The 25,718-nt window shown below is 46.8% G+C and overlaps 1 protein-coding gene across 1 annotated transcript in view; it reads right to left on the bottom strand.

The window, feature by feature from the left end:
* The window catches only part of PDS5B (PDS5 cohesin associated factor B), a 354,701-nt gene that overhangs the window by 136,235 nt on the left and 192,748 nt on the right, over positions 1-25,718 (bottom strand). Inside the window, exon 20 of the mRNA XM_082246014.1 lies at positions 2,879-3,002. Within this exon, the coding sequence (XP_082102140.1) occupies positions 2,879-3,002 (124 nt within the window). The remainder of the gene's footprint in view (positions 1-2,878; positions 3,003-25,718) is intronic.

The following is a 25,718-nucleotide window of genomic DNA, read 5'->3' as shown; positions in this document are numbered from 1 at the left end:
TGGAGACCCTTCCCTTAACTAAAGCCACACTGACAAAAGAGTGCTAGTAGGAATATAGCCAGAGAAAAACAGCAAAATCCCCCCACAGTGTCCCTGTACTTGCCACGCTGCTGAGAAGGCTGATGTAAAAGGAGGAAGTGACCTCACGCCCCTAGAGGCAAAAGTCCGCCCTGAGCCACAAAGAAATGGTGCCTGATAGAAATCAATGGAGGAAAAGCACTTAGAAAATGGCCGCTGCCCAGACAGGACATCCACCCACACTAAAGATGGCGCCCGATCGGCGCCCACAATGATGATGGAAAATGGCCGCTGCCCTCACTCTGAGGCCAAACAGCCAGCCCTCACCAAACATAGCGGCCGGGCGAAACAGCGCCAAACACCGCAGCAAACGCCCGCACTGGCCTCCCTGAGATCTGCACAGAGCACCCCCGGGAGAAGGAAGCCCCCACACCTCCCGCATGGTGGTCCGCACCGCAGGAGTGCCCCCACAGGGGCAGGGAAGGTAAGACACAGGGGGCCATCCCACGGCCATGAGGGAGGCATTACAGCAAACTTTACATGTACCGCCATCCCCAGAGTGGGCCCACTCAATACCCCCTCAACCTGTTCCCAGGGACAGAGGGGCAATAGTACTCACCATCCAGCGACCGTGGGCACCGCTCAGACATGTGAAACCTCCCACCCTGGGTGGGGGTGCCGTCAGCCAGGAAGGATGCCAGCAACACCCGGGCGTTCCGAAGTTGAGACATCCCAGCAAAGATAGGAAACTTCGCAGGCTCATCCCCGCTTCCAGGGGCCCTGTCGTTGCGAGGCCTGAGCGTACCAAAAGCCTGCGACGCTAGATGGCAGTCCGGGACTCTATAAGGTTCTATATTAACCAGTGCGAGGCCCAGCTCTGCTGACGCTTGTAGTCCTCCAAATTCTGACTAACTAGCGTAGGTGAGAAAAAATAAAAAGCTATATTAAAAGAAAAAAATCACTTTTCAGAGAGAAACAGAAAGAAAAAACTGAGACACTAGGTCCCAGCAGGGAAAACCTAGCCTACTCCTGACGCTAGGCAGCAAAGAACTGGATTAGAGTGTTACTGGCTGGAGGATATTGGCCAGAGGGACGGCCCACTGTGGGTGTGTCTATATGTTTAAGTTTGTTTGTATTAACAAAATGACTGCCTAGCTTGCTCCTGCGGAGAAGGCCAATACCAAATCAATCGTGAAGACTGTATGAATGGGCGGCGACTGTCAGAGGACGTAAGAGAAAACTGATGTTCTTCCTGTATGGGAGGGGTTATATAGGAGGAACTTCCTGTCTATTGGTTGCCAGTGTCCATTCACCTATAGGTGGCGTATAACAAATAGTTATTATTACCAGCTCTGTGTCCCGTGATGTACGATAAAGAAAAAAAAACTGTTAATCCTGCCTAAACAAAAACAGTGAGCTCCTTACTTTCTCCTGGGGTGGCTAACACTGCCTCTGCTGTAATGAAATCCCAGCAATGTCAGCTCTGCCTGAACTCTCCTCCATGGCACTACAGAACACCTCCCCTTCTTTAGAACATACAGGAAAGTCATTATTGGAGGGTTTTGGAAAGGGCAGTGCAGTGCCAGACATGCAATTAAATGAAGATCTTCCAGGAAATTATATTCCATTGCACAAATGCTCAACACAGGGTGGAGAACGCTGCCCCAGATAAGTGAATCAAGATTACAACGTAACCTTTTAACTGCAAAAGACATGGGTTTTGTACTTTTAGGTAGAAGCAATCTGTATGGCTGTAAAGTAATCTGGCTGCCCAATCACTTCTAAAGGTTTTGATGTGACCAACTTGAACTTCTAATGGGTTGCAAATGCCGTTTTTTTTTTTTTCCTCATTAAGAAGTGGGAAGGAAGTGGCAGAGAGCACATGATCCACATTCCCTTGTTAGGTATGTGGTACAATACACGGTGGGACCCACTTCACACTTTGAGGAGAGGTAGGACTCTCCCCACAGACACCAGCCATCTACTGCCCACCATACTCCTATCTCAATGCCCTCAATGAATTTAACAGTGTCAACAAAAGCCTGGGTCTACAATGGTTTCTTGTCTTATTAAAACCCTGTGGTGGGACTGGCATGTCTGTACTAAAAACAATGACCCATAGTACTAAAGTTAAAAAGGATCAGTGTAGCATAGAACGTTTTCCAAAGAAGCCTACATAACTGAATTGAAACCGATTAGGGGTTGGACTACTTTCACGCAGCCGACATATACTTTTTATAAAAGAAAGCAATCCTCCCAAATACTGAGAAAAGTATCTTACACTTTACCACATTTAACAGATCATATTTTTTAGGTTACTGTTCGAAAGCACTTTTGCTCTTTTAATGTGCTACATATATTTTTCTGCATTGACAGTTAGGGTTTGTGAGAACTGTAAATATAGGCTGAAAGGAAAAAAAAAAAAAAAACGTATAGAAATGACTGTACTGAAATGAAAATAAAATTTCATAAATCAAATTAAATGCTAAAATTCACAATACACCACTCTGATCTGCTGGGATTTCACCAATTTAAAATGCAGTATAAAAGATGAAGGCAAATGCAGGCATTAAGTGTCTGTGGATGTATATAGTCATCTTCAGGCAGTAAGCATAAAAAATAACAGATTCTAGCATTTAGGAAATGAAAGCACGAGCTATGAAATGAGCAGCAGCCCAGGGAGAATGATTATGTACAAACAGTCATCACATCAAAAGTTGAAAAACAGACCGATCTGCCTCCCTGGGGAAAGGCTGCAGCAACAAAGCTCACAGATAACTGGCAGGTAAAGCAATTATTAAGAAATCCAAAAGACACATCACACAATGTAATGTAATGAAATCTCAGGTGATGCACTAACCTCAAATATCTGGGCAAACTGTGTTTCCTTGCTGGAAAATATTGCATTGATGCAATGGATGGAATATTTAGCTTGACGAATGGGGCCCTTCTTGGCCTTCTGCTGCAGAACTGGAAGCAAGGCTCTTAAAAACAAGAACAAAAGGAGCATTAGAAAAGGGTAATATAGAATTCCACAACTGTATACATAATTTACACTGATTAGCTATAATTTTTTGATCACTAACAGATTAACGGAATAACTTATTACAGTACCTCATTACAGTGGCATCTGAAAGTCAGTGGGATATATTAGGCAGCAAGTAAACATGTTGTCCATAAAGTTGATGAGTTGTAAGCAGAAAAATAGGGGTCGCAGTTTGTTGTGTATGGGGCTGTGTAGCCCGCGACCAGTCAGGATGTCCATGCTGACCTGTGTCAACAGCCAAAAGTGCTCACAATGGGCACACACAAGCATCAGAATTGGACCACAGAGCAATGGAAGAAGTTTAGCCTGGTCTGATGAATCAAGTTTTCTTTTACATCATGTTGATGGCCTGGTGCATGTGCATCTCTTACCTAGGGAAGAGCTGGCACCAGAATTCGATATGTAAAGAAGGCAAGCGGGCAGAGGCAGTGTTAGGCAATGTTCTACTGGGACACCTTGGTACTGCCATTCATGTGGATATTACTTTGACACAATCACATACCTAAACATTGTTGCTGACCAGGAACACCACTTAATGGAATCAGTATTCCCTGATGGCAGTATCCTCTTTCAGCAGGATAATGCGCCACACTGTAAATATGGTTCGAGAATGGTTTGAGAAACACAAGTTCAGGGTGTTCACTTGGCCTCCAAATTCTGCAGATCAAAATCCGATGGAGAATCTGTGGGATGTGCTGGAAAAAAGGGGATTTTTGACTTGCCGTAAAATCCAATTGTTCATTGACGGACACAGCTCTTGATCTTCTTAACCACTTCCTTACCACTGGACGTCATATGACGTCCAGGGCTTTAAGTGGGGATATCTTAATGATGCTTGCAGCTATCATTGCAGATATTTTTTTTTTCAGCCGGTGATTACCTTTACTATAAGAACAATCATAGCGGCTGTTCAGCCGCTTGATTGTTCTTACAGGCGGCAGGAGGGAAATCCCCCCCCTGCCTGCCGCCCTCAGGTGCTTTTACTGGCTCGCCCGTGCGATCGGCGAGCCGGAGAAGGAATCGGCCTCAGGCGGAAGTACACCATAGAGCCTGCCGAAGACCAGATGGTCCTCGGCAGTCTCTATGATTCTCGGCGGCCCGGGCACAACGTGACGACGTCACGCCCAGCCTGGCAATTGTCAATACTCCCGTGATCTCAGCTGAATAGCCGAGATCGTTTTTTTTTTTTTTTTTTATTTCAGGCTTTCCAGCCTGTAGGAGAGATCTGAGGTCTTATTCACCCCAGATCTCCCCATAAAGAGGACCGGTCATTCACTATTCCTATTACAAGGGATGTTTACATTCCTTGTAATAGAAATAAAAGTAATAATAAAAAAAAAAAAAACATTAAAAAGGGAAAGTGTAAAAAAAAAAAAAAAAAATAATTTAAAAAGGCCCACACAGAAGCGAACACATGCGTACGTCGCGGCCACATATGTAAATGGCGTTCAATCTATACATGTGAGGTAACACCTTGAACATTAGAGAGAGAGCAACAATTCTAGCCCAAGACCTCCACTGTAACTCTAAACTGGTAACCTGTAAAAAAAAATTTAGGCGTTGCCTATAGAGATTTTTAAGTACTGAAGTTTGGCGTCATTCCATGAGTATGCGCAATTTTAAAGCGTGACATGTTCGGTATCTATTTACTCAGCGTAACATCTTTCACATTATACAAAAAAAACTGAATTTTTGTAAAATCTTGCCGTAAAATTCCTTTCTCTGAGTCCTCTGACAGTCGCCGCCCACTCATACAGTCTTCACTTATGGGTATTGACCTCTTATCCATCCATAGGAGCATAGGCATAAGACTTGTTAAAAAACAAACAATTTGCATAGACACACCTGTAGGGGGCTGTCCCACTGGTTCAATACCCCCCTGCTATCAGTATTCCCAACTCAGTTTGGTAGCAAGCAGTAAGAGTTCAAAAACCCCACAAGAGGGGCGGGGGCGGCGACTGTCAGAGGACTCAGAGAAAGGAATTTTACAGTAAGATTTTACAAAAATTTCAGTTTTCTCTTAAGCCCTCTGACAGTCGCCGCCCACTCATACAGTCTTCACTTATGGGATGTCCCAAAGCAGTGTAGACATGAGGGGTGGGAAGCGCAACCGTCACAAAGGCAACGCAGCACCCAGGTCAGAGAAAGGAACCTTATCTGAACCAGAAAGGTAAAAACGCTGGGTAACAGAAAAGCTCAACAGGAGCAAACAAACCCAGGAAAGCAAATCAACAAAGGGGAAAACAACCCCCAACAGACGGGGACAGACTAACGCCATGTCTCCTTCAAGGTACTGCCGCACACAGAACTTTGCGGCCAAAGGAGGCATCTGCCGATGCCAAAACATCAAGTTTGTAAAATTTTGAAAAGGTGTACACGGATGACCAAGTCGCAGCCTTGCACACCTGGACCACCGATGCTCGATGTCGGAAGGCCCATGACGCACTCACTGCTCTGGTAGAGTGCGCCTTGACAGGGAAGGGCGGCACCCGTTCCCTAATTGAATAGGCCTGTACTATCGTCTGTCTGATCCATTTCGAAATGGTTGGCGCAGACGCAGACATACCCTTCCGAGGGACCTCGGGAAGGACAAAAAGAGAATCCGACTTCCTGAAGGATTCAGTAGACGACAGGTACACCCTGATCGCCCGGACCACATCCAAGGAATGCAAGGCAAGCTCCCTAGGATGTTTATGATTCGCACACAGCGAAGGTAAGACAATGTCCTCGTTAAGATGAAAATCGGATACCACCTTAGGAAGAAAAGATTGGTGAGGTTGCAAGACCACCTTATCCCTATGAACAACCAGGTAAGGGGAGCATCAGGACAAGGCCGCCAACTCCGACACTCTGCGGGCAGATGTGATTGCCACCAGAAAGGCAACCTTTCGTGACAGCACAGCCAGAGAAATCTCCCTGATGTTCTCAAATGGAGGACATTGCAAAACGGGCAGGACCAAATTCAGGTCCCAAGGAGGTAAAGGCGCTCTCCTAGGGGGAGCCAGATGACGCACCCCTTGAATAAAGGTGTGTATCAAAGAGTTTGACGCCAAAGGTCGCTAAAAAAATATTGCCAGCACAGACAACTGACCCTTAATAGCGGTCAGCGCAAGACGCTGGTCCACACCAGATTGCAGGAAGGCTAACACCCTCGCCCCCGAAAAGCAGCGAGGATGAAAGCCCCGCGATTTACACCAGGCAAAATAAGCCTTCCAAGTACGGTAATAAATCTTACCGGACGAGGCCTTCCTAGCCTTGAGTAGGGTAGGAATGACCGCCGACGAGAGACCCCGGGATGGAAGATCGGCCCCTGAGACAGCAGATCGTCTCGTAACAGGAGCCGCCAGGGAGGCTCGACGACCAGTTGCACAATGTCCACGTACCAAGACCGGAGCGGCCAGTCTGGAGCCACCAGAACGCACCAACTTCGGTTCCGAGACCAACCTTCAAAGGAACCTGGACAACAACTGAATCGGAGGGAAGGCATAAATCAGTCGATACCGAGGCACCACCAGCGCATCCGAGGCATCTGCCAGAGGATAGCGTGTTCTTGCCACGAACCTTCTTACCTTGTTGTTTAGACGAGACGCGAACAGATCCACATCCGGGGATCCCGAACGCGCACACAACATCTGAAACACCTCCGGGTGTAAGGACCATTCCCCCTGGTCCAGGGTCTGGCGGCTCAGGTAATCGGCCTGCCAGTTCTCCACACCTGGAAGGTGAACTGCCGAAATCGCCGGGACCTGCATCTCGGCTCAAGACAGAATTTTGGTCACTTCCTGGGCCGCCCGGGCACTCCTGGTGCCCCCTTGGTGATTGATGTAAGCCACCGCAGTTGCGTTGTCCGTCTGCACACGCACAGGGCAGCCCTGAAGATGATCCGACCAATGGAGCAAGCATAGTCTGATCGCTCGCAGTTCCAAGATATTTATCGTCACGGAGGACTCCTCCGACCAAACGCCCTGGGCAGATAGAGTGTCCCTAGAACGCCACCCCAGCCCGACAGGCTGGCGTCCGTGGTGATCACCGTCCACAACAACGGCCGGAAGGATTTCAGAACCGGAGACTGGAGCCACCACAGAAGATCCTCTCTGACTTGGCGACTCAAAGATATCCTCCTTTCCAAGGACTGAGGATGCCTGTCCCACTTGACCAGGATGCCTGTCCCACTTGACCAGGATCTCCGCTTGGAGAGATCGTGTTTGGAACTGTGCAAACGGTATCGCCTCGAAGGCGGACACCATCAATCCCAGGGACCGCATTCAGGTCCTGAGTGATAAGGATTCGTTGTCCCTGAGGTACCTGACCTTGTTCTGCAGAGTCCGGAGCTTGTCTCCGGCAGAAAAATTTTGGCATGAGCGGAGTCCAGGACCATCCCCAAGTGAGGGAGACGAACAGAAGGGGACAATGTCGACTTCTGAAAGTTGATGGTCCACCCGAACTCCTGGAGCGTCTGAACCTTGGTGGACAGATCGCGCGACAGAGTTTGACTGGAACTCGATCTTAACAGGAGATCGTCCAGATAACCCAGGATCGTAATCTCCTGCGCCCGCAACAGGGCCAGGACAGGAGCCAACACTTTGGTAAACACCCTTGGAGCCGAAGCGAGACCGAAAGGTAACGCCACAAACTGATAGTGCTCCTCCGCGATTGCGAACCAGAGATACCTCTGATGACCATCAAATATGGGGATGTGTAGATATGCATTCTTGAGGTCGATTGAAGCCAGGAAATCTCCCAGGCTCAGAGAGGCTACCACCGAACGAAGGGATCTTTGAACCCGCACAAAGCGGTTCAGAGATTTCAAGTCCAGAATCGGACGCACCTTGCCCTCTTTTCTGGGCACTGTGAACAGATTAGAGTAAAAACCCCGAAATCTGTCCCGATGAGGCACCGGGACAATCACCCCCTGGGCGGTGAGATCCTGAACTGCCCGCTGGAGATCCTGTAAACGATCTGGGGTCAAATGAAGATTTGAGGGAAAGAACCTGTCCGCTGGACGCGATAGGAATTCGATCTTAGGAATTCGATCTTGTACCCTGATCGAATGATTTCCTGAACCCACCTGTCCTGAATCCGGGACATCCAAGGTTCAGGAAAATCGTGCAGACATCCCCCCACCCCTGAAACGGGTGAGGGCGCCCCTTCTAGGTCGAGGCGGACTGGGCCGCCGTGCCAGCGTGGGCGGCTTTTGGCTTGCCTGCCCAAGGCTTCTTCTGGCCACCATCGCCTTTGAAGGATTTGCCCTTGTCCTGTGCCTTGAAGGCATGAAAGGACCCCTGATTTGGTTTAAAGGAAGTGCCCCGCTTACTGCGGAAAAACTTACCCTTGGGTGCTTGAGGCAGCAGAGTGCTTTTGCCCCCAGTGACCCCCTTAACCAACTCGCCCAGGGAGTCCCAAAAAGGAGCTTCCCTGCATAAGGGATGTCAGACACCGTCTTCCTGGAAGTCTGGTCAGCCAACCAGCTCTTCAACCACACCATACGACGGATTATCACTGCGACAGCAGATGGTCTCGAGACTAAAGGGGCCTCATCCAAGGCGGCGTCACACAGGTATAAAACAGCCTGAATATTTTGGTCCACCATCTCCAAAGTAGCAGGAGGAGCGGAATCAGCCATAAGGGTGCGTCTGAGCACCTTGGCCCACTCTACCACAGCCTGAGAGACCATCACAGAGGCGAAAAAAGGTTTCATCAAAGAACCCGCCACCATATAAGAGTGACGAGTAAGAGACTCCACCCGCCTAGCCGTAAGGTCCCTAAACACCGGAGAATCCTCTGCGGGCATTAGAGTGGCTTTGTTCAACCTGGACACTGTGATCCACCTTAGGGGCCACAGTCCAGCGCGAATCCGTCGGAGACGCAAAAGGATAACGGTACTGAAACCGCTTTGGCACCACAAAACTGTGTTTTAAATTGCGCCACTGTTCGTTCACCGTTTCGTGAAACTCAGCGGGACAAGGTAACACTTGTGCCGTTTTCTGGGTCCAGTGCATCCTCTACTAGAATGGAAGTCGCTATAAAGCAAGGCAACAAAGGCCAATATGCATTTTGAAGAGGCACAAACCGCTTGTTAGGGTATTTTTAATCTCCGTAGAGAAAGAGTTGGATTAGCAGGTGCAACAGAAAGGTCTTTGCAGCCTTAAGTGTTTAACCACTTCAGCCCCGGAAGGTTTTACCCCCTTCCTGACCAGGCCCTATTTTGCGATTCGGCACTGCGTTACTTCAACGGACAATTGCGCGGTTGTGCGACGCTATACCCAAACTAAAATTTACATCTTTTTTTCCCACAAATAGAGCTTTCTTTTGGGGATATTTGATTACCTGTGCAATTTTTATTTTTTGCACTATAAACAAAAAAAAAAAGCGACAATTGTGAAAAAAAAAACAATATTTTTCACATTCTGCTATAGGACATTTCCCCCCCCCCCAAAAAAAAAAAAAATTTAAACTTAAAAATCAAACTTTTTTAACATTTTAGGCCAATTTGTTTTCTTCTACATTTTTTTGGTAAAAAAAAAAAAAAATCGCAATAAGCGTATTTTGATTGGTTTGCGCAAAAGTTATCGCGTCTACTAACTACAGGAAAGATTTCTGTCATTTTTAGTTTTTTTTGTTTTTTACTAGCAATGGCGGCGATCTGCGATTTTTAGCGGGACTGCGACATTGTGGCAGACAGATCGGACCCCTAACTGACATTTTGACACTTTTGGGGGTACCAGTGACATTACTACTGTAATCTGTGCTAAGAAATATGCACTGTTACTGTAATAATGCCATTGGCAGGGAAGGTGTTAACCCTGTGGGTGATCAAAGGGGTTAATGTATGCCTATATGCTTACTGTGTGGGGGGGGGGGGGGGGGGTTTCTGTGACAGGCACAGACAGATCGCAGTTTCAGCTTAGCTGAAACTGCTGATCTGTCCCTGCCCGTCTCACAGAAGATGTTTGTTTACATAAGCAGGCGGGTTTTCTCTCCGTTTCCCGAACGATCGTGGGAGGAAGGCAGCAATCGCCGCCTCTCCTCCCGCTGTGTCTAAACACAGCGGGAGCGCGACTCTGGGGGCGCACACGCGCCGCCGGAGTCACATGCACTCCAATCACGTAGTACTACGTGACTGGACGCAGGGGAGCCGCTCTGCCGCAGTAATATTACTGTGGGCGGTCGGCAAGCGGTTAAATGACCGAAATCTGGAAACAGCACTGGTAGAAGCAACAGACTGATCCTTTAGATTCAAAGTGGTGCACAACGCACTGATAAGAAACAAAACAGTTTCTTTTAAATTTGAAAGTAATCGCAGAAGACGGCTATTCCTCTAAGATACACTCAGAAGTCGCTAAGGCCACAGGCAAAGCATATACAAAATCTGCAAAAGGGGGTGAGGGAGTGCACTTGTGGCCTCTGCCGTTTAGAGTCCCCAAATAAACTGGGTGGTTTGGGTCATAAAGTTGCATGACTGTAATGGAAACCTCAACTAAAAGGGCAGAGAAAGCGACCACACTTACAGCTAAAGTGGACTCCAAGAGCAGAGGTTAACAGGACTGCAGGTTGCAGACAATGGCACCATCAGTAGGCCCCCTGCAAACAGCCCTGGAGCCTTTAGTTGAGTATGAGTTGGTGGTACCTGCTGCAGCGGGGCTGGTCCTGACTGTGGTGTCAAGAATCAAGTATGTTGCAATCACACGTTGGTAAGGCAACTTAAGGCTCAGGGAATGAGAAAAGGCCTTTGGTATGAATGTAACTAAAACAGCTGGCAGCAGATGAGGACTGGATGGCCAGAGTTGACCAAAGTTTCTGTAGGTGGGCAGCATAAAAAGACAAAAGACTGGAGTGTTTCTTTGCAAGAAGCAGAATTAACAGGGAAATGCCTTCTCAGTGCTGTATAGTAAGATAGACAGCATGGGGTACGCATGCAACACTCCACTCAGAGAATGATGCCAGTGTCAAGTTCCACAGTGTTAACCCCTTCCATAGTGAATATTATCCGGAGGCTGGGAATTCATAGGTACCCAACAATCATAATGAAGTAGCTCACAATACTTGTCCTACTCATGAAGTGAGACTTCAGAGACAGGGCAAGTGCAGGAGCTATTGCAGGCAGCTAATAACCGGTTACCCAAAAGGAGTTTGGAGAGCTCTCCATGTGGAATCCAGGCTATCCCCACAAAGTTCAATCCAGCAGAGTAAGACGCGGCACTAGATAGCTATAATCTAAGAGACCAGCTCCAACAGTGATATACAGAAGGGTCTTAATTAAAAAAAAAAGTGTGCTAGTAAAAATAGTTTAGTCCATTACACAGCAGAGTTCAAGAAAATAGAAGTGAAAAGAAAATGGTGCACTGTTCAACAAAAAATATTTAGTTCATAATTCTAAAGAATACCATTAAACACAACATGAATCCCTTCTATCAGAGCTCAAGAAAAGACATACATCCTCTTTAGGACACTAGCAAAAAAGGAGAAGGGGTTATACTCTGCTTGCCTAGTTTTTGGTTTACTAGTGTCCAATTCTCCTGTAAACAGGAGCACTACCCAAAGGTAAAAGGCTTACTGTGTCCTTTAATTTATGAGAAAGTTACTTCTGATACACACACACATTACATACGTGTGTGTATATATATATACACATTATATATATATATATATATATATATATATATATATATATATATACACACACATACATAATCACTGGTCTCTCACACTGCTCTGGTGTGATTTTGTTCCACTCTTCTTCCACAGTTCGGTGACTGTAGTGGGTTTCTTGGCCATAACATTGTCACCAAGAACTTTCCAGAGATTTTCTTTTGGGTTTAGCTCAGGACTTTGGGCTGGCCATTTCATTATTTCAATGTTTTTGGCTTCAAGGCGGTGCTTTACTCGTTTTGCTGTGTGGCAGGGGGCATTGTTGTGCATGAAAATTGCTGGCTGATTGGGTGATGAACGCAGGGAAGGAACCACATGTTGTTGAAGGTGGTTTTGATAAACAGTTACCATGTAGCTGTATAAGAGGCCTAACTCCTGGTGCAAAAAACATCCCCCAAACCATGACGCTTCTCACTCCACCTTTCAGACTTCTTTACACACTTTGGGCTCAGACTTTCCCCAGTTTGATGACGAACAGGTTTCCCATTGGACCCAAATAAATTAAACTTGCTTTCCTCACTAAACTCCGGCACTGGGGAGCTACAGTTCATTGAGGGAACCTTGAATGCCAACATGTTCTGTGACATACTGAAGCACAGCATGATCCCCTCCCTTTGCAGACTGGGCCGCAGAGCAGTATTCCAACATGATAACGACCCCAAACACCTCCAAGATGACCACTGCCTTGCTAAAGAAGCTGAGGGAAAAGGTGAGGGACTGGCCAAGCAGGTATCCAGACCTAAACCCTCAACATCCACCAGCTCCGTGATGTCGTCATGGAGGTGTGGAAGAGGACTCCAGTGGCAACCCGTGAAGCTTTAGTAAACTCCATGCCCAAGAGGGTTAAGGCAGTGCTGGAAAATAATTTGTGGACACTGCACAAAATATTTACACTTTGGGCCCAATTTGGACTTTTGTTGCCAGTGGTTTAGACATGAATGGCTGTGTGTTGAGTTACATTGAGGGTACAGCAAATTTACACTGTTATACAAGCTGTACAATCACTAATTTAAATTGTAGCAAAGTGTCATTTCTTCAGTGTTGGCACATGAAAAGTTATAATAAAATATTTACAAAAATGTGGGAGTGTACTCACTTTTGTGAGATACTGTATATTTCCAAAGGTGCTGTTGACATGAAATTTTCACAATTCGGTAACAACCCATGCAATTTATAAATACAAAGAAACCAAAACAAAGAAGTACAGAAATTAAATGTGAAATAAAATGGAATGATAGGGGAAAAGTATTTAACATGCTAATTGAAATATATTTAATATGCAAACTGAAATATATTTAATACTTCATACATAATCCTTTGTTGGTAATGACAGCTTCAAGATGCCTCCTCTATGGAGAAACTAGTCACATGCATAGCTCAGGTGTGATTTTGGCCCATACTCCACACAGTGTTCAAATCTTGAAGGTTCCTTGGCCTCTTCTATGAACTCTGACCTGTAGTCCTTTCCATAGATTTTCTTTTTAAATCAAGTCCGGTGATTGGCGGGGCCATTCTAGCAGCTTTATTTTCTTTGAAACCAATTGAGAGTTTCCTTGGCTTTGTGTTTGGGGATCATGGTCTTGTTGAAATGTCTATCCTCGTTTCATCTTCATCATCCTGGTAGATGGCAGCAGATTTTTTTTATTAAGAATGTCTTTGTACATTGTTCCATTCATCCTTCCTTCAATATGAAGTGTGTCAGCACCATATGCTGAAAAAACAGCCCCAAACCATGATGTTCTCACCTCCGAATTTCACTGTTGGTATGGTGTTTTTGTGGTAATGTGCAGTGCCATTTGACCTCCAAGCATGGTGTGTATTATGGCATCCAAAGAGTCATCTGATCAGACTATTCTCCCAGTATTTCACAGGCTTGTCTAAATGATGAGCAGCTTCAACATGCTTTTTCTTCAACAATATAGTCTTGCGTGGTGAGCGTGCATACAGGCCAGGGCGGTTAAGTGCATTATTTTAGGTTTGTTTTGAAATAATTGTACTGGCAAATTCTAAAGCCCCGTACACACGCACCGATTGTTGGCCGACCGATCGGCCGTCTTTTGTCCAGTGTTGTGTTGGTTGAAATGTGCTCTAGACTGCACATGAATTTTGTCGGCCAACAACAAACAACTGCAGAAGTGATGTCATGTTCTGGTCTACTTTTCATGTGTTTTTTCTTCACTGAGCATGCCCAGTCTTGATCATCACATTTTTGTCGGCCGAAATCTGTACTGACTGACGAACAATCGGCCGTTCTGTTGTTGGCCAACAAAAATTTTATAGCCTGCACACCAGATTTTGTTCGGCCGAAAAGTCGCAGTCGGTTGTCGGAAGCATCATACTAACAAGCCGATAATCGGCCGATTGGACGTTGGCCGAAAATTTACGGCCAACAATCGGTGCGTGTGTACGGGCCTTAAGTCTTTCTGAAGCTCCCCACAAGTGGTCCTTAGGGGTGTTGGCATTTAATTTTTTGTTGCATTTAGATATATACACAACATCATTTCTACCATTCTTTGTTTTTAGTATTTACATGTTACACCTGGGCATATACTGGCCAATGAATCAGATGGCCGCCGCCTGTCCATCACGGGAGCTGCGATGCACGGCGGGTATCCTCCCCTGTCTCCTCCTCCCGGCGCGGGGGATCGGTGCCACCGTGCGTCGACGCCTTGACTTCCATTTTTGGCGCCACTGCGCCGACGTTCTGTTTTTACCATCCCAGTGTATTTAAGCAGCCCGCGATACGGTATGCCTATGGTGATCCCTGTCTCAGCGGTGACCCTAGCTATGCACTTGCGTGACGCTGGGACCACAGTGCAGTGCCACATTTGGCAGATACGGGACACTTGTGCTTTCAGTCTGGGTTAATCTCATGGTAATTGTTTTTTGAACATGTTTTCATGTGTCTCACTTTCTGGTTACTTCCCTATCATTTCCAGCAATGGGTTTTTGGCATCCCTTCCCTCCCTTTGATCTGCACCAGCTCATACCCCCTTCTCTTGGGTTTTTCACTCTATTGAGGTTTCTATATCTTATTACGTGGTTCCATTAATTTTTCCCTGGGCAACCAGCCTCTTATATTTTCCATTTCACTTCTCACATTCTATTTGGCGTCACATGAATTTATGCTTTATTCATGCACATTCTCACTATGGTAGCAGCACCATGATATTTTAATTATATTTACACAGATATACTCTTTATACATACATCTATTATATATATATATATATATATATATATATATATATATATATATATATATATATATATATATTTTTTTTTTGATTTTTTTTTTACATATTTTTACAGGTATCTTCTTTTTGCTGCTACACATACCACTCTCATTCCATTCATTTCAGCCCACACTCCCCATGCGTGTGACGTGTCCGGCCCCGTTGCTGCTACACATACCACTCTCATTCCATTCATTTCAGCCCACACTCCCCATGCGTGTGACGTGTCCGGGCCCTTTTGCCTGTACGTGTGCCCTCAGCTCCCGTGGGAGACACTCTGGGCAATGCCTCATTCCCAGTGCCAGCATCTACTCTATTGCAATGTAAGTGTTAGATATCTGAGGCCATTGCCTCTTTTTTTTCTCCTCCCCCCAGTCTTCATTTACCATCATTTGCCATTTCCTTATATATACATTTTTAATAGATCAGACATCTACTCCTGATGAAGTAGCATATTCGGTCCACGATACGCGTCGAGTTCATTGATGTTGTGACTATATCAAATTACTCTACAAATATTAATTGTATCCATTGATGTTGCAATTACAACTACTTTTTTACTCCTGGAAATTTGACATGTTGGTTCTTACGAATATTGGATCTGAGATCATTTACTAGCCTTTTTTGTACTACTCTGTCTATGTAAATTTACTTTTTTTTGTATTGTTTCTTACCTATATGTATCCCATCAATAAATGTGATTTTTTTTTTCTGCAATCCTCGTCACATCTCTCATTTAAAGTCCCAACCCTCTTCTTTTTGTTCACAAGAGGTCCTTGGCTCTTGTACAACTCCTCTGATAAATGGATTTTTGTAAAATCTTACCGTAAAATCCTTTTCTCTTAGCTCATCGACAGACGTAGTCCTCGGTGATACACCACCTTCGGGTTATGTTACCTCCGCAGGAGCAGGACTAGACAGGAAATTAAAAAGCTCTGGCCACACCCTAGGGGCAGTCCCAGAGGGTATATCCTCTCTCTCTCTGCCTCAGCAAATCAGTTATGTGAAAAAGCAGTGCTTAGAGAATTTAACCCAACCCAACTCCAAAACAGAGGGGCGGGGACTACGTCTGTCGATGAGCTAAGAGAAAAGGATTTTACGGTAAGATTTTACAAAAATCCATTTTTCTCTAGCGCTCATCGACAGACGTAGTCCTCGGTGATACACCACCTTCGGGACGTCCCAGAGCAGTATCACAACTGAGGGGTGGGAAAATGGAAATCAAATCCCAATCTAGAAGGCCCAACCGGTGCCAATTAGAAGTTTACAATGCTCATCCTTAATGATGAGACTCAACAAAAAAATTTTTCAAACAGAAAAAAACCCTCGAGGTAGACCACCGGTCTCCTCAAATTGCGGCCTGCAAAACCTTGCGGCCAAATGAGGCATCCGCCGATGCCGTCACATCAATTTTATAGAATTTAGTAAAGGTATGTACCGACGACCAAGTGGCCGCCTTACATACCTGGACCACTGACGCCTGATGGCGAAAGGCCCAGGAAGTACTGAGCGCTCGAGTGGAGTGCGCCCTAACAGGGAACGGAGGACTCTGACCCTTAATAGAATAAGCCTGTACCACCGTTTGTCTAATCCATTTGGCAATGGTCGCGGCAGATGCAGGCAAACCCTTTCTGGGGCCATCCGTGATCACAAAAAGTGAATCCGTCTTACGGAATGATTCCGTAGCTTTCAGGTATACCCTGATTGCCCGAACCACATCCAAGGAATGCAACGCATGTTCCCGATGATGCTTGGGCTGAGGACACAAGGAAGGTAGTACAATATCTACATTCAGATGAAAATCTGAAACCACCTTAGGAAGAAAAGATGGCTTAGGATGAAGTACTACCTTATCCCTATGAATCACTAGGTATGGGGACTGGCATGATAATGCAGCCAGTTCTGACACCCTGCGAGCAGAAGTAATAGCCACCAAGAAGACCACCTTCTGGGATAAAGTAAGCAAGGGAATCTCCCTGATGTTTTCAAAGGGAGGTTTCTGTAGAACCGACAAAACCAAATTAAGATCCCAGGGCGGTAAGGGCGCGCGGACTGGAGGAGCCAGGTGCCGCACCCCCTGGATGAAATTCCGCACCAAGGATTTGGTAGCTAAAGGTTTCTGAAAGAAGATTGCTAATGCTGAAACTTGACCCTTGATGGTGCTCAAGGCTAGCTTCTGCTCAACCCCTTGTTGCAAAAAGGCCAATATTCGAGACACCGAATAGGTACGTGGAGGAAATCCTAAAGATTCGCACCACGCAATATAAGTCTTCCATGTGTGATAATAGACTTAGCTGGAAGTCGCTTTCCTTGCTTTAATAAGGGTAGGAATGACAGAAGTAGACAAACCTCTGTCCTTCAGTACTTGGGTCTCAATGGCCAGGCCATTAAAACCAGCGACTGTAAAGCACGAAGGTAAATAGGTCCTTGAGACTACAGACACTCCCTGAGACGAAGTTCCCACGGAACGTCTGCGACTAACCTGTCCAAGTCGGCCAGGCCGGCTTGAAGAGGCCAGCCTAGAATTTCTAGGACCACTGGCGCTGATTGGATCTGAACCAGGCGTCCCTAGAGGTATCTGGCCCCGACCATCCGAGAAAGTCTGGTCGTTTTCTGTTCCCACACATTTATCAGATACCTGATAGTTATCAGGCAAGGTGATCTTTTCTGGTTGAACCTCAGGGACCGAAGTCACCCGACTAGAGGCTACTTGGCCTATCTGGTCAATCAGATCCGATTCCTGTGAGGTATCGGGACTAATCTTAGGAAAAGGTAAAGGAAAAGATCTATACAGGGAACGGTAACTACCGCTTCCTGTACTTAAATGTTGGAAGGGAAGAATCGCACCGGTAGTAGTGGTTGATGCTCGATCTAATGTCCTGAATACCGGTGAAAACGTCCCCCCACCCTGAAATTGGGTGGGGGCGCACCTTCAGGCTGTGTACTCCTTTACTTCGGGTTTGGCTGGGTTGGTCCTCTGCTTGTCCGACCAGCCCTTCTTGAACCCTCCTGGAGGAGTCTTGCCTTTCCCGGAAGTACCAGCCGGGCGTCCTTTATGGGCGGTAAAGAAAGGTCCTCGCTTGTTGCGAGGTTCCTTAGCTTTTGCAGCCTGTGGCAAAAAAGTACTCTTGCCCCCGGTGGCATCCTTAATGATTTCATCTAGGTTGGCTCCAAATAGACGATTCCCCTGGAAAGGGAGATTGGTCAAAGTCTTTTTGGAACCTAGGTCAGCTGACCAGCATTTTAACCACAGCACACGTCTGAGGATCACTGCTAACTTAGATGCATGCCCTAACAAGGGAGTAGTGTCCAAGGCTGCGTCACAGATAAACCGTAGCCCTTGTATGATCTGTTCCATCAAATCAGATGTCTCCTGGGGAATATCTTTTCCCCTAAGATCTTGGCGTACCATCTTCGCCCATTCTGTAAGTGTCTGGGAAACTAGACCAATAACAATTACTGGTCTAAATGCTGACCCTATCAGAGAAAAGATAGTGCGGGACTCCGCTTCTATCTTTCGATCCACCGGATCCTTAAAGGACGAAGTGTCCTCCACTGGAATAACCGTGGCTTTATTCAGCCTGGAAATAGGCGGATCCACCACTGGTGGTACCGTCCATTTCTTAATGATGGATTCCTCAAACGGATAGCGTCTAGCAATACGCTTGGAGATAGTAAAGGTACGTTTAGAATGTTCCCATTCTCCTTTAATCTGATTTCCAAAACATTTAGGTACAGGAAAAGCCTTCGCCGTCTTGATGGGCTTATTAGTCCCAAAAGGCCTCTCTGTTTCAGTTGCCTCTGCCGGTAAAGCCTCAAGTTTTAAGGTTTCTTGCACTGCCACAACTAGTGCGTCCACCAATGCTTCTTCCTGAATTATAGCAGGAGAAGAAGCGTCCTCCTCACTGTCTGAGGGGGCTTTACCTGGGATAGCAGCCCTTGCAGAGGAACCTGCAACTGCAGTGACCATCTCTGAATCAGAGTCAGAGGTGTCAGATAGTATAGGGGTAGGCGGGGGTCGCTTCCTTGACCCCCGTCCCTGACAGGCCGCCTCCACCCGAGCCACCATAGACTCCAAAATTGCTGTAAATGACTCTATACTCTGTACACCGGCGGGTCCCGAGGCCCCCTCGAGGGAAACAGGTGGGGGAATCTGTGTGGCAGGGTCCATAATAACTCCAGTTACTTCCTGGATGATATAATTCAAAGTAAAGAAAAACTTTTTTTTTTTTTTTTTTTGACCCTCAGCGCCACAAAAAACCCCTTAGTGTTACCTGCTAGGGATCCCTATCGATCGAGAGAGAGAGAGATAGACCCCCAGGCTCACCACTTGATGTTCAGAGTTGAACTGCAACAGCTTACAGCGCTGTCTTAGACAAACAGGAAGTCTTTTGGCTGGCTGCCCAGGAAGAAAGGAGGCGGCTCCGCCCCTCTGTACGCCTTCCGGCGCCTCCCCCAAGCTCCACGAGGTGTAGAATCACCTAAAACATGGCCGCCCCCATGCTGGAGACACGAGGCTACGCCAAAATGGCGGCTCGTGCGATCCAGCAAAAAAAATGGCGGCGGCCTGTGCTGACTAGCGGTGTGCTGCAGGCACACAACACTCTCTCTGCATGGGGATATGGCGTGTTTGGCGGTACCGGCCCTGGCGGACCGCATGGCCGTTCGGGAGGCCTGCTATTAGCTGGAGATCTGACTTGGAAGGCAGTCTACATGTCCATGGCTTCTGACTGGTAGGTAGCTTATACTTAACCCATAAGATTCCCAGAATGCCACAGATTACATCTTTAAAACATGTATACAATAGATTGTTAGCTCCCAAACCAAGCCTCCTGGCTTTTGCACACATAAAATCACACTCAAAGTAGGAGGATTTGTGACATGTTATAGGATAGAAAGAAACTCTTTCTTACCATACAGAGAGGGGCCCGCGTTCACCACAAAACCCGTCAGGGAAAACAGGGGGAACATACTACTCACCATACCGGAACCAGGCGGGCACCAACTCCTGACAGTACCCCTCTCCACCGGGGCGGGAGGGCTGTCGACCGATACAGACGCCGTGACTCATGGTCTTTGGCGTTTCAGCGAGACGTTTAACTCGCGGGTTCAGTCCTTTAATGGGACTTTGTCGCGGCCGACTCAGCGCGGAGCTATGGCCTGCACGCGCTCGTAGGCTGAACTGGGGTGACCACCGGATCTCAACATCCAGCCCGTCGCCCAGTTCAGCTTTCTTGCTTGAAGATCTCACAGAAACACTGGAGAAAAAAAGCTGTCCAAAAATCCTTTTAGAAAAAAATTTCTTGCCAGGACCTAAGATCCCAGCAAGGTATCTAGGTCCTTACTCCTAACTAGACAGAAAATAACTGATTTGCTGAGGCAGAGAGAGAGAGGATATACCCTCTGGGACTGCCCCTAGGGTGTGGCCAGAGCTTTTTAATTTCCTGTCTAGTCCTGCTCCTGCGGAGGTAACATAACCCGAAGGTGGTGTATCACCGAGGACTACGTCTGTCGATGAGCGCTAGAGAAAATTATTTTCACTCCTCTTCAAAAAATCTTGCGAGGAGCACCTGGTCATGGCCGGATTATGGCGAAATGATTTTCTTTCCCCTTTCCGAATTATGGCCCCAACAGTGCTCACTGGAACATTTAGAAGTTTAGAAATCCTTCTGTAACCAATGCCAGTATGTTTTGCAACAAAAAGGTTACAAAGTTCTTGAGAGAACTCTTTGCTTTTACCCATCATGAGACGTTTCTTGTGCGACACCTTGGTAATGAGACACCTTTTTATAGGCCATCTGTTGAGACTGAACCAGCTGATATTAATTTGCACTGACAAGGGGCAGGATTATTTTCCAATTACTGATAGACTTCAGCTGGTGTTTTGGCTTTCCATGCCTTTTTGCACCTCACTTTCTTCATGTGTTCAATACTTTTTCCCTGTGTCCTACCATTTCATTACACATAACCACATAACTTATTTGTTTTGGTTTCTTTGTATGTATGGATTGCGTCGATTATTACCGACATGTGGTGAAAATGTCAAGTCAATAGCACTTTACCTTGGTATATATTTTCCTAGAAAAATGCTAACGTGTTCAACACTTCTTTTACCTGGTGTGTGTGTGTATACATATATGTATTTTATTATACATATGCTGTCAGTGGTTGCAACACACTCTCATATACACTAACATTGTAAAACAGCTTTTCAATGCAATTCAAATACGGCTGTACTAGAGGGTATATAGAAATCAACAATAAACTTTTCTTATTTCCCACCCTTTTGGACTGTTAAATATACCATTAAAAGTGTTTTTGTTATATATTGGTTCAATAAATACCTTTTGATATTGTAAGAATACTTGTCAGCTAATAATTTCCTGTGTTCTCTACCTGTGCTGACTCTGTTCAGTAGGGATGCACCGAAATGAAATTCTTGGCCGAAACCAATAATAATGAAATGCTTGGCCGAAGGCCGAATACCAAACGCGGTGTTTCGCATTTTTTCCATTTATTTTGCCAATTTTTAGGGGGCACGCTGATGGGCACATTTTATGTTAGGGGGCACGCTGATGGGCACATTTTATGTTAGGGGGCACTCTGATGGGCAAAACAAAACATTTAAATCAGCGTTGCTCTTAACATAAAATATGCCCATTAGCGTGCCCCTTAACATAAAATATGCTCATCAGCATGTCCCTTCGCATAAAATAAGGGGCATGCTGATGGCCACATTTTATGTCAAGGGAGCACTCTGTTCTCTTTCGTTCATTGACGGACATGGGAATAACACAGCAATAAACATACTTCCCAAAGGCTAAACGTAGTCAACCAGGTAAAACAGGAGCTCAACCAAGAAACAACTGGAGCTCAACGAGGAAACTGGAGCTCCCCTAACAAAAAAATACACCCTCATAGAGGACTAATCCTCTTCAACAGCGGCCTGCAAAACCTTGCGGCCAAAGGCAGCATCCGCAGAAGCCAAGATATCCACCTTATAAAATTTTGTGAAAGTGTGCACAGACGACCAAGTGGCCGTCTTGCAAACCTGCACCACTGACGCCTGACGACGGAAGGCCCAAGAGGCACGAAGCGCCCTCGTAGAATGTACCTTAACAGTAAAGGAAGATCCTGACCATTAATGCAATAGGCCTGCACCACCAGCTGCCTGATCCTTCTGGAAATGGTTGCAGCAGACGCGGTCAGCCCCTTACGGAGTCCATCTGTAAGGACAAACAGGGAATCCGATTTTCGGAACGACTCAGTCGCCGCCAGGTACACCTTGATTACCCGAACCGCATCCAAAGAATGTAAGGCAATCTCTGTAAGGTGCCTAGGCTTAGAGCACAAGGAAAGCAACAAAATGCCCTTATTTAAAATGGAAACCAGAGACGACCTTAGGAACGACTGCCAGGGACAAAGCACTACTTAATCTCCGTGAGCCACCAAGTAAGGCGAACGACAAGATAGCTGCCAGCTCTGACACCCTCGGTGCAGAAGAAAAACCATCAAGGGGGCTACCTTCTGGGACAATGAAAGCAGAAGAATCTCGCAAATATTTTCCAACAGCAGTTCTGAAGAACTGACAGCACCAAGTTGAGTTTCCACGAGGGCAACGGAGATCGTACTGGGGGAGCCAAGTGGTGAACCAGCTGAATAAAAAAGGTGTGAACCACAGAAAGAGTAGCCAAAGAATGATAAAAGCAAACCGTCAATAGTCGAACCTGGATGGTACCCGGGGCCAGACTCTGCTCAATACCACGTTGGAGGAAGTAAAACTCTGAGTCACTGAAAAGGAGTGGGGGTGAACCCTAAGGTATTCACAAGCACAAAATACGCTCTTCAAACGCGATGGCAAATGTACCTAGAAGTAGATTTACTAGCTTGTAGCAGCGTGGGAATCACCAATTCAGAAAACCCTCTAGCCTTCAGCAACTGGCTTCCGACAGCGAAGCCATTAAAGCCAGCGACTGTAAAACAAGATAGAAGATTGGCCATTGAGCCAACAGATCTCCTCTAAGAGGAAGTCTTCAAGGAGCATCGACGACCAACCGTATCCGATCTGCGTACCAAGACCGGCGAGGCCAGTCTGGAGCCATTTAGATGGCCATAATCCCCTTCTGCCTGGAGCATATGCAGGAGTCTCGGCAGAAGTTCTAGAAGAGGAAAGACTTATATCAGACCATACTGGTCCCAAAGCAGCCACCAGTGCCTCTTTGGCATCGGCCAGAGGATCATGAGACCGTGCCACAAACCCAAGCACCTTTCTGTTGAGGCGAGAGGCCAACAGGACCAACTCGGGAGTTACCCACCGGAAACACCACTGATGAAACACCTCCAAGGAGATGTCCAGTATATCAATCAGTAGTCTGGATTCTTCCAGAGGTCAGAACCCCTGAGCACAATCCGCGCCAAACAACGCCACCCAACTCGGACAGGCTGGCATCCATGGTGACCACCGTCCAGTACAGGGGAAGGAAGATTTAATCTATTGAGGCACAGGAGAGCGAAACCACCAAAGCAAGGACCCTCTCGTATCTCGGCTCAGCAGGATCATATTGTCTAGAGACTGTGGATGCTTGCTCCACAAGGCAAGAATCTCTCTTGCAGAGGTCTCGTGTGGACATATTTTGGAACTTGTCCCATAGGTGGAATACCCTGGCTGAGGCCAAGTCCAGAACAGACCCAGATAGTCCAACTAAGTGGATGGAACCAGAGGCAATACCTGGAAAAAAAAAATTCCAACCAAACTTCTGCAGAGTCCGCACAGTAATCTCTTGGTTGTCCGTCAGAGCAGTCGCAGAAGACCATCCAGGTACTCCAGTGCTGCAATCCCCTGCTGGCGCAACAATGCCCACACCGGGGCCAACACTTATGAAAACCTGAGGGGCTGAGGTGAGATCTCTTAATAATGCTCCTTGCCCACGGCAAGCGGAGGAAGCATGGATGACCGACATATATCAGAATATGAAGGTAAGCATCCTTAATATTGATAGTGGCCAGAAGATTCCTCTGATGTAGGGATGCCACTACCGCAAGAATGGACCCCATTTGAAACATCTGTACCCGCACAAAGCGATTTAGAGTTTGAGGTCCAAGATTGGACGTACCTCGCTTTCCTTCCTGGGACCTGCAAACATGCTTGAATAAAACCCATGAAACAAACGTTTAGATTCTGAGACCAGAACAATCACCCCTTGTAATAGCAAGTTTTGCACCGCCTCCAAGAGACCTCGCAGGCGGTCTGGGAATAAACGCAGGTTGGAAGGAAAAACCCTCTCTGGAAGAGAAGACCGAAAAGTCTATCTTGTAGCCGGACCGAATCAGCTCGTGGACTCGCTTGTCTTGATTTAGGGAGGTCCACGTGTCAGGAAGGAAGCGAAGATGTCCTCCCCCACCCCAATACGGGTGATGGCACCCCTTCAGGCAGAAGAGGGCTCGTCTGCAGGTCTGGAAGGAACTGCTCTCTGCATACCAGACCAGGTCCTCTTCCAGGGAGGCTCCGAACAGATGATTGCCTACAAAGGGAAGATCACATAAGGCCTTGTGGAAAGCCTGGTCTGCAGACCAGTAAATTAGCCATATCATGCGCTGAAGGATCATTACTGTCAAGGACAGCCCAGAGACTAAGGGAGCCGCATCCAGAGAGGCATCACAGACGAACTGCAACCCCTGGACCAAATAGTCCGCAAGCTCTGCAAAGACAGGTAGAGGCTGTTCCCCCTCCAGATCCTGGCACAAAAGCTTTGCCCTATTCGGAAAGTCAGGGACACCAATGCTATGATGAAAACCGGCCAAAGGACCGAACCGGCCACAGTAACATGTGGCTGACCATAGTCTGGGCTCTCCTGTCAAAAGGATCTTTTAAAAACCGGAGACTCCTCCACCGGAACTATTGCGGATTTATTCAGCCTGGAGACCAGAGTCCACCACAGGTGGGACTGCTCACGTATTAAACAGAGACTCCTCAAGGGATACCGTCTCTTGAAACACTTAGGCGGCGCCATACTGCGTTTAGAACAACTCCACTGACTCGTGACAATTTTGTCACAGTAGGTGGGAAAAAGGTAATACCTTTGCAGCTTTTGAGGATTTGCGGGCCCCAAGGGGACTGGTGCCTCTGACGCAGTAGCAGCTGCATCCCCTATGTTTAAATTTTCCCACACCGATACTACAATCAGGGCATCTACCAGCACCTTTTAACGTGCATATGCAGTAAAAGAGGAATCATCCTCACTGTCAGAGCACTCAAAGTGCATGAACGCAGACCCAGTAGAGTCGCTATATAGAAAGCTCAACCTGAAAACATAACAAGCAGGGGAGGCCGCCGACCTCAGCCCCGCAAGAAAACACTGGCCAAAGGTCCACAAAAGGACCACCTATTCGACCCCGCAAAAAAGCGAGAGGGTCGTTGTAACGGATCTTAGTACCCCAGGTGGGCACATCCGCCGGACCTGTGTCTCCTGTCCTCCAAACGCACCCACAGCCTGTGGAGAAGCCATACCCAGCCCTTAACCCCTCAATCACGAGACAATTCACACAGGTGTTGAGGGTTAAACATGCAGAGCTTAAAACGGTTTATTAAATTCCAAGACATACAGTTTTACACACAGTTAGGGACACTCCCCTTAGCCTTGCCAAAGGGGGGGAGGGACAAGGAACAAGCAATGGGAACTGAACATTTGTACATTGAAACAGGCTACAGATAACCTAATGAGCTTATGGTAAACAGGCAGTCTCTCAATACAGACCCCCTGCGGAGAGAG

This window comes from Pelophylax lessonae (genome assembly GCF_965119305.1).
Source record: "Pelophylax lessonae genome assembly, chromosome: 2".
Classification (NCBI taxonomy): Eukaryota; Metazoa; Chordata; class Amphibia; order Anura; family Ranidae; genus Pelophylax; species Pelophylax lessonae.
This window is presented reverse-complemented; position numbering and strand designations above follow the sequence as displayed.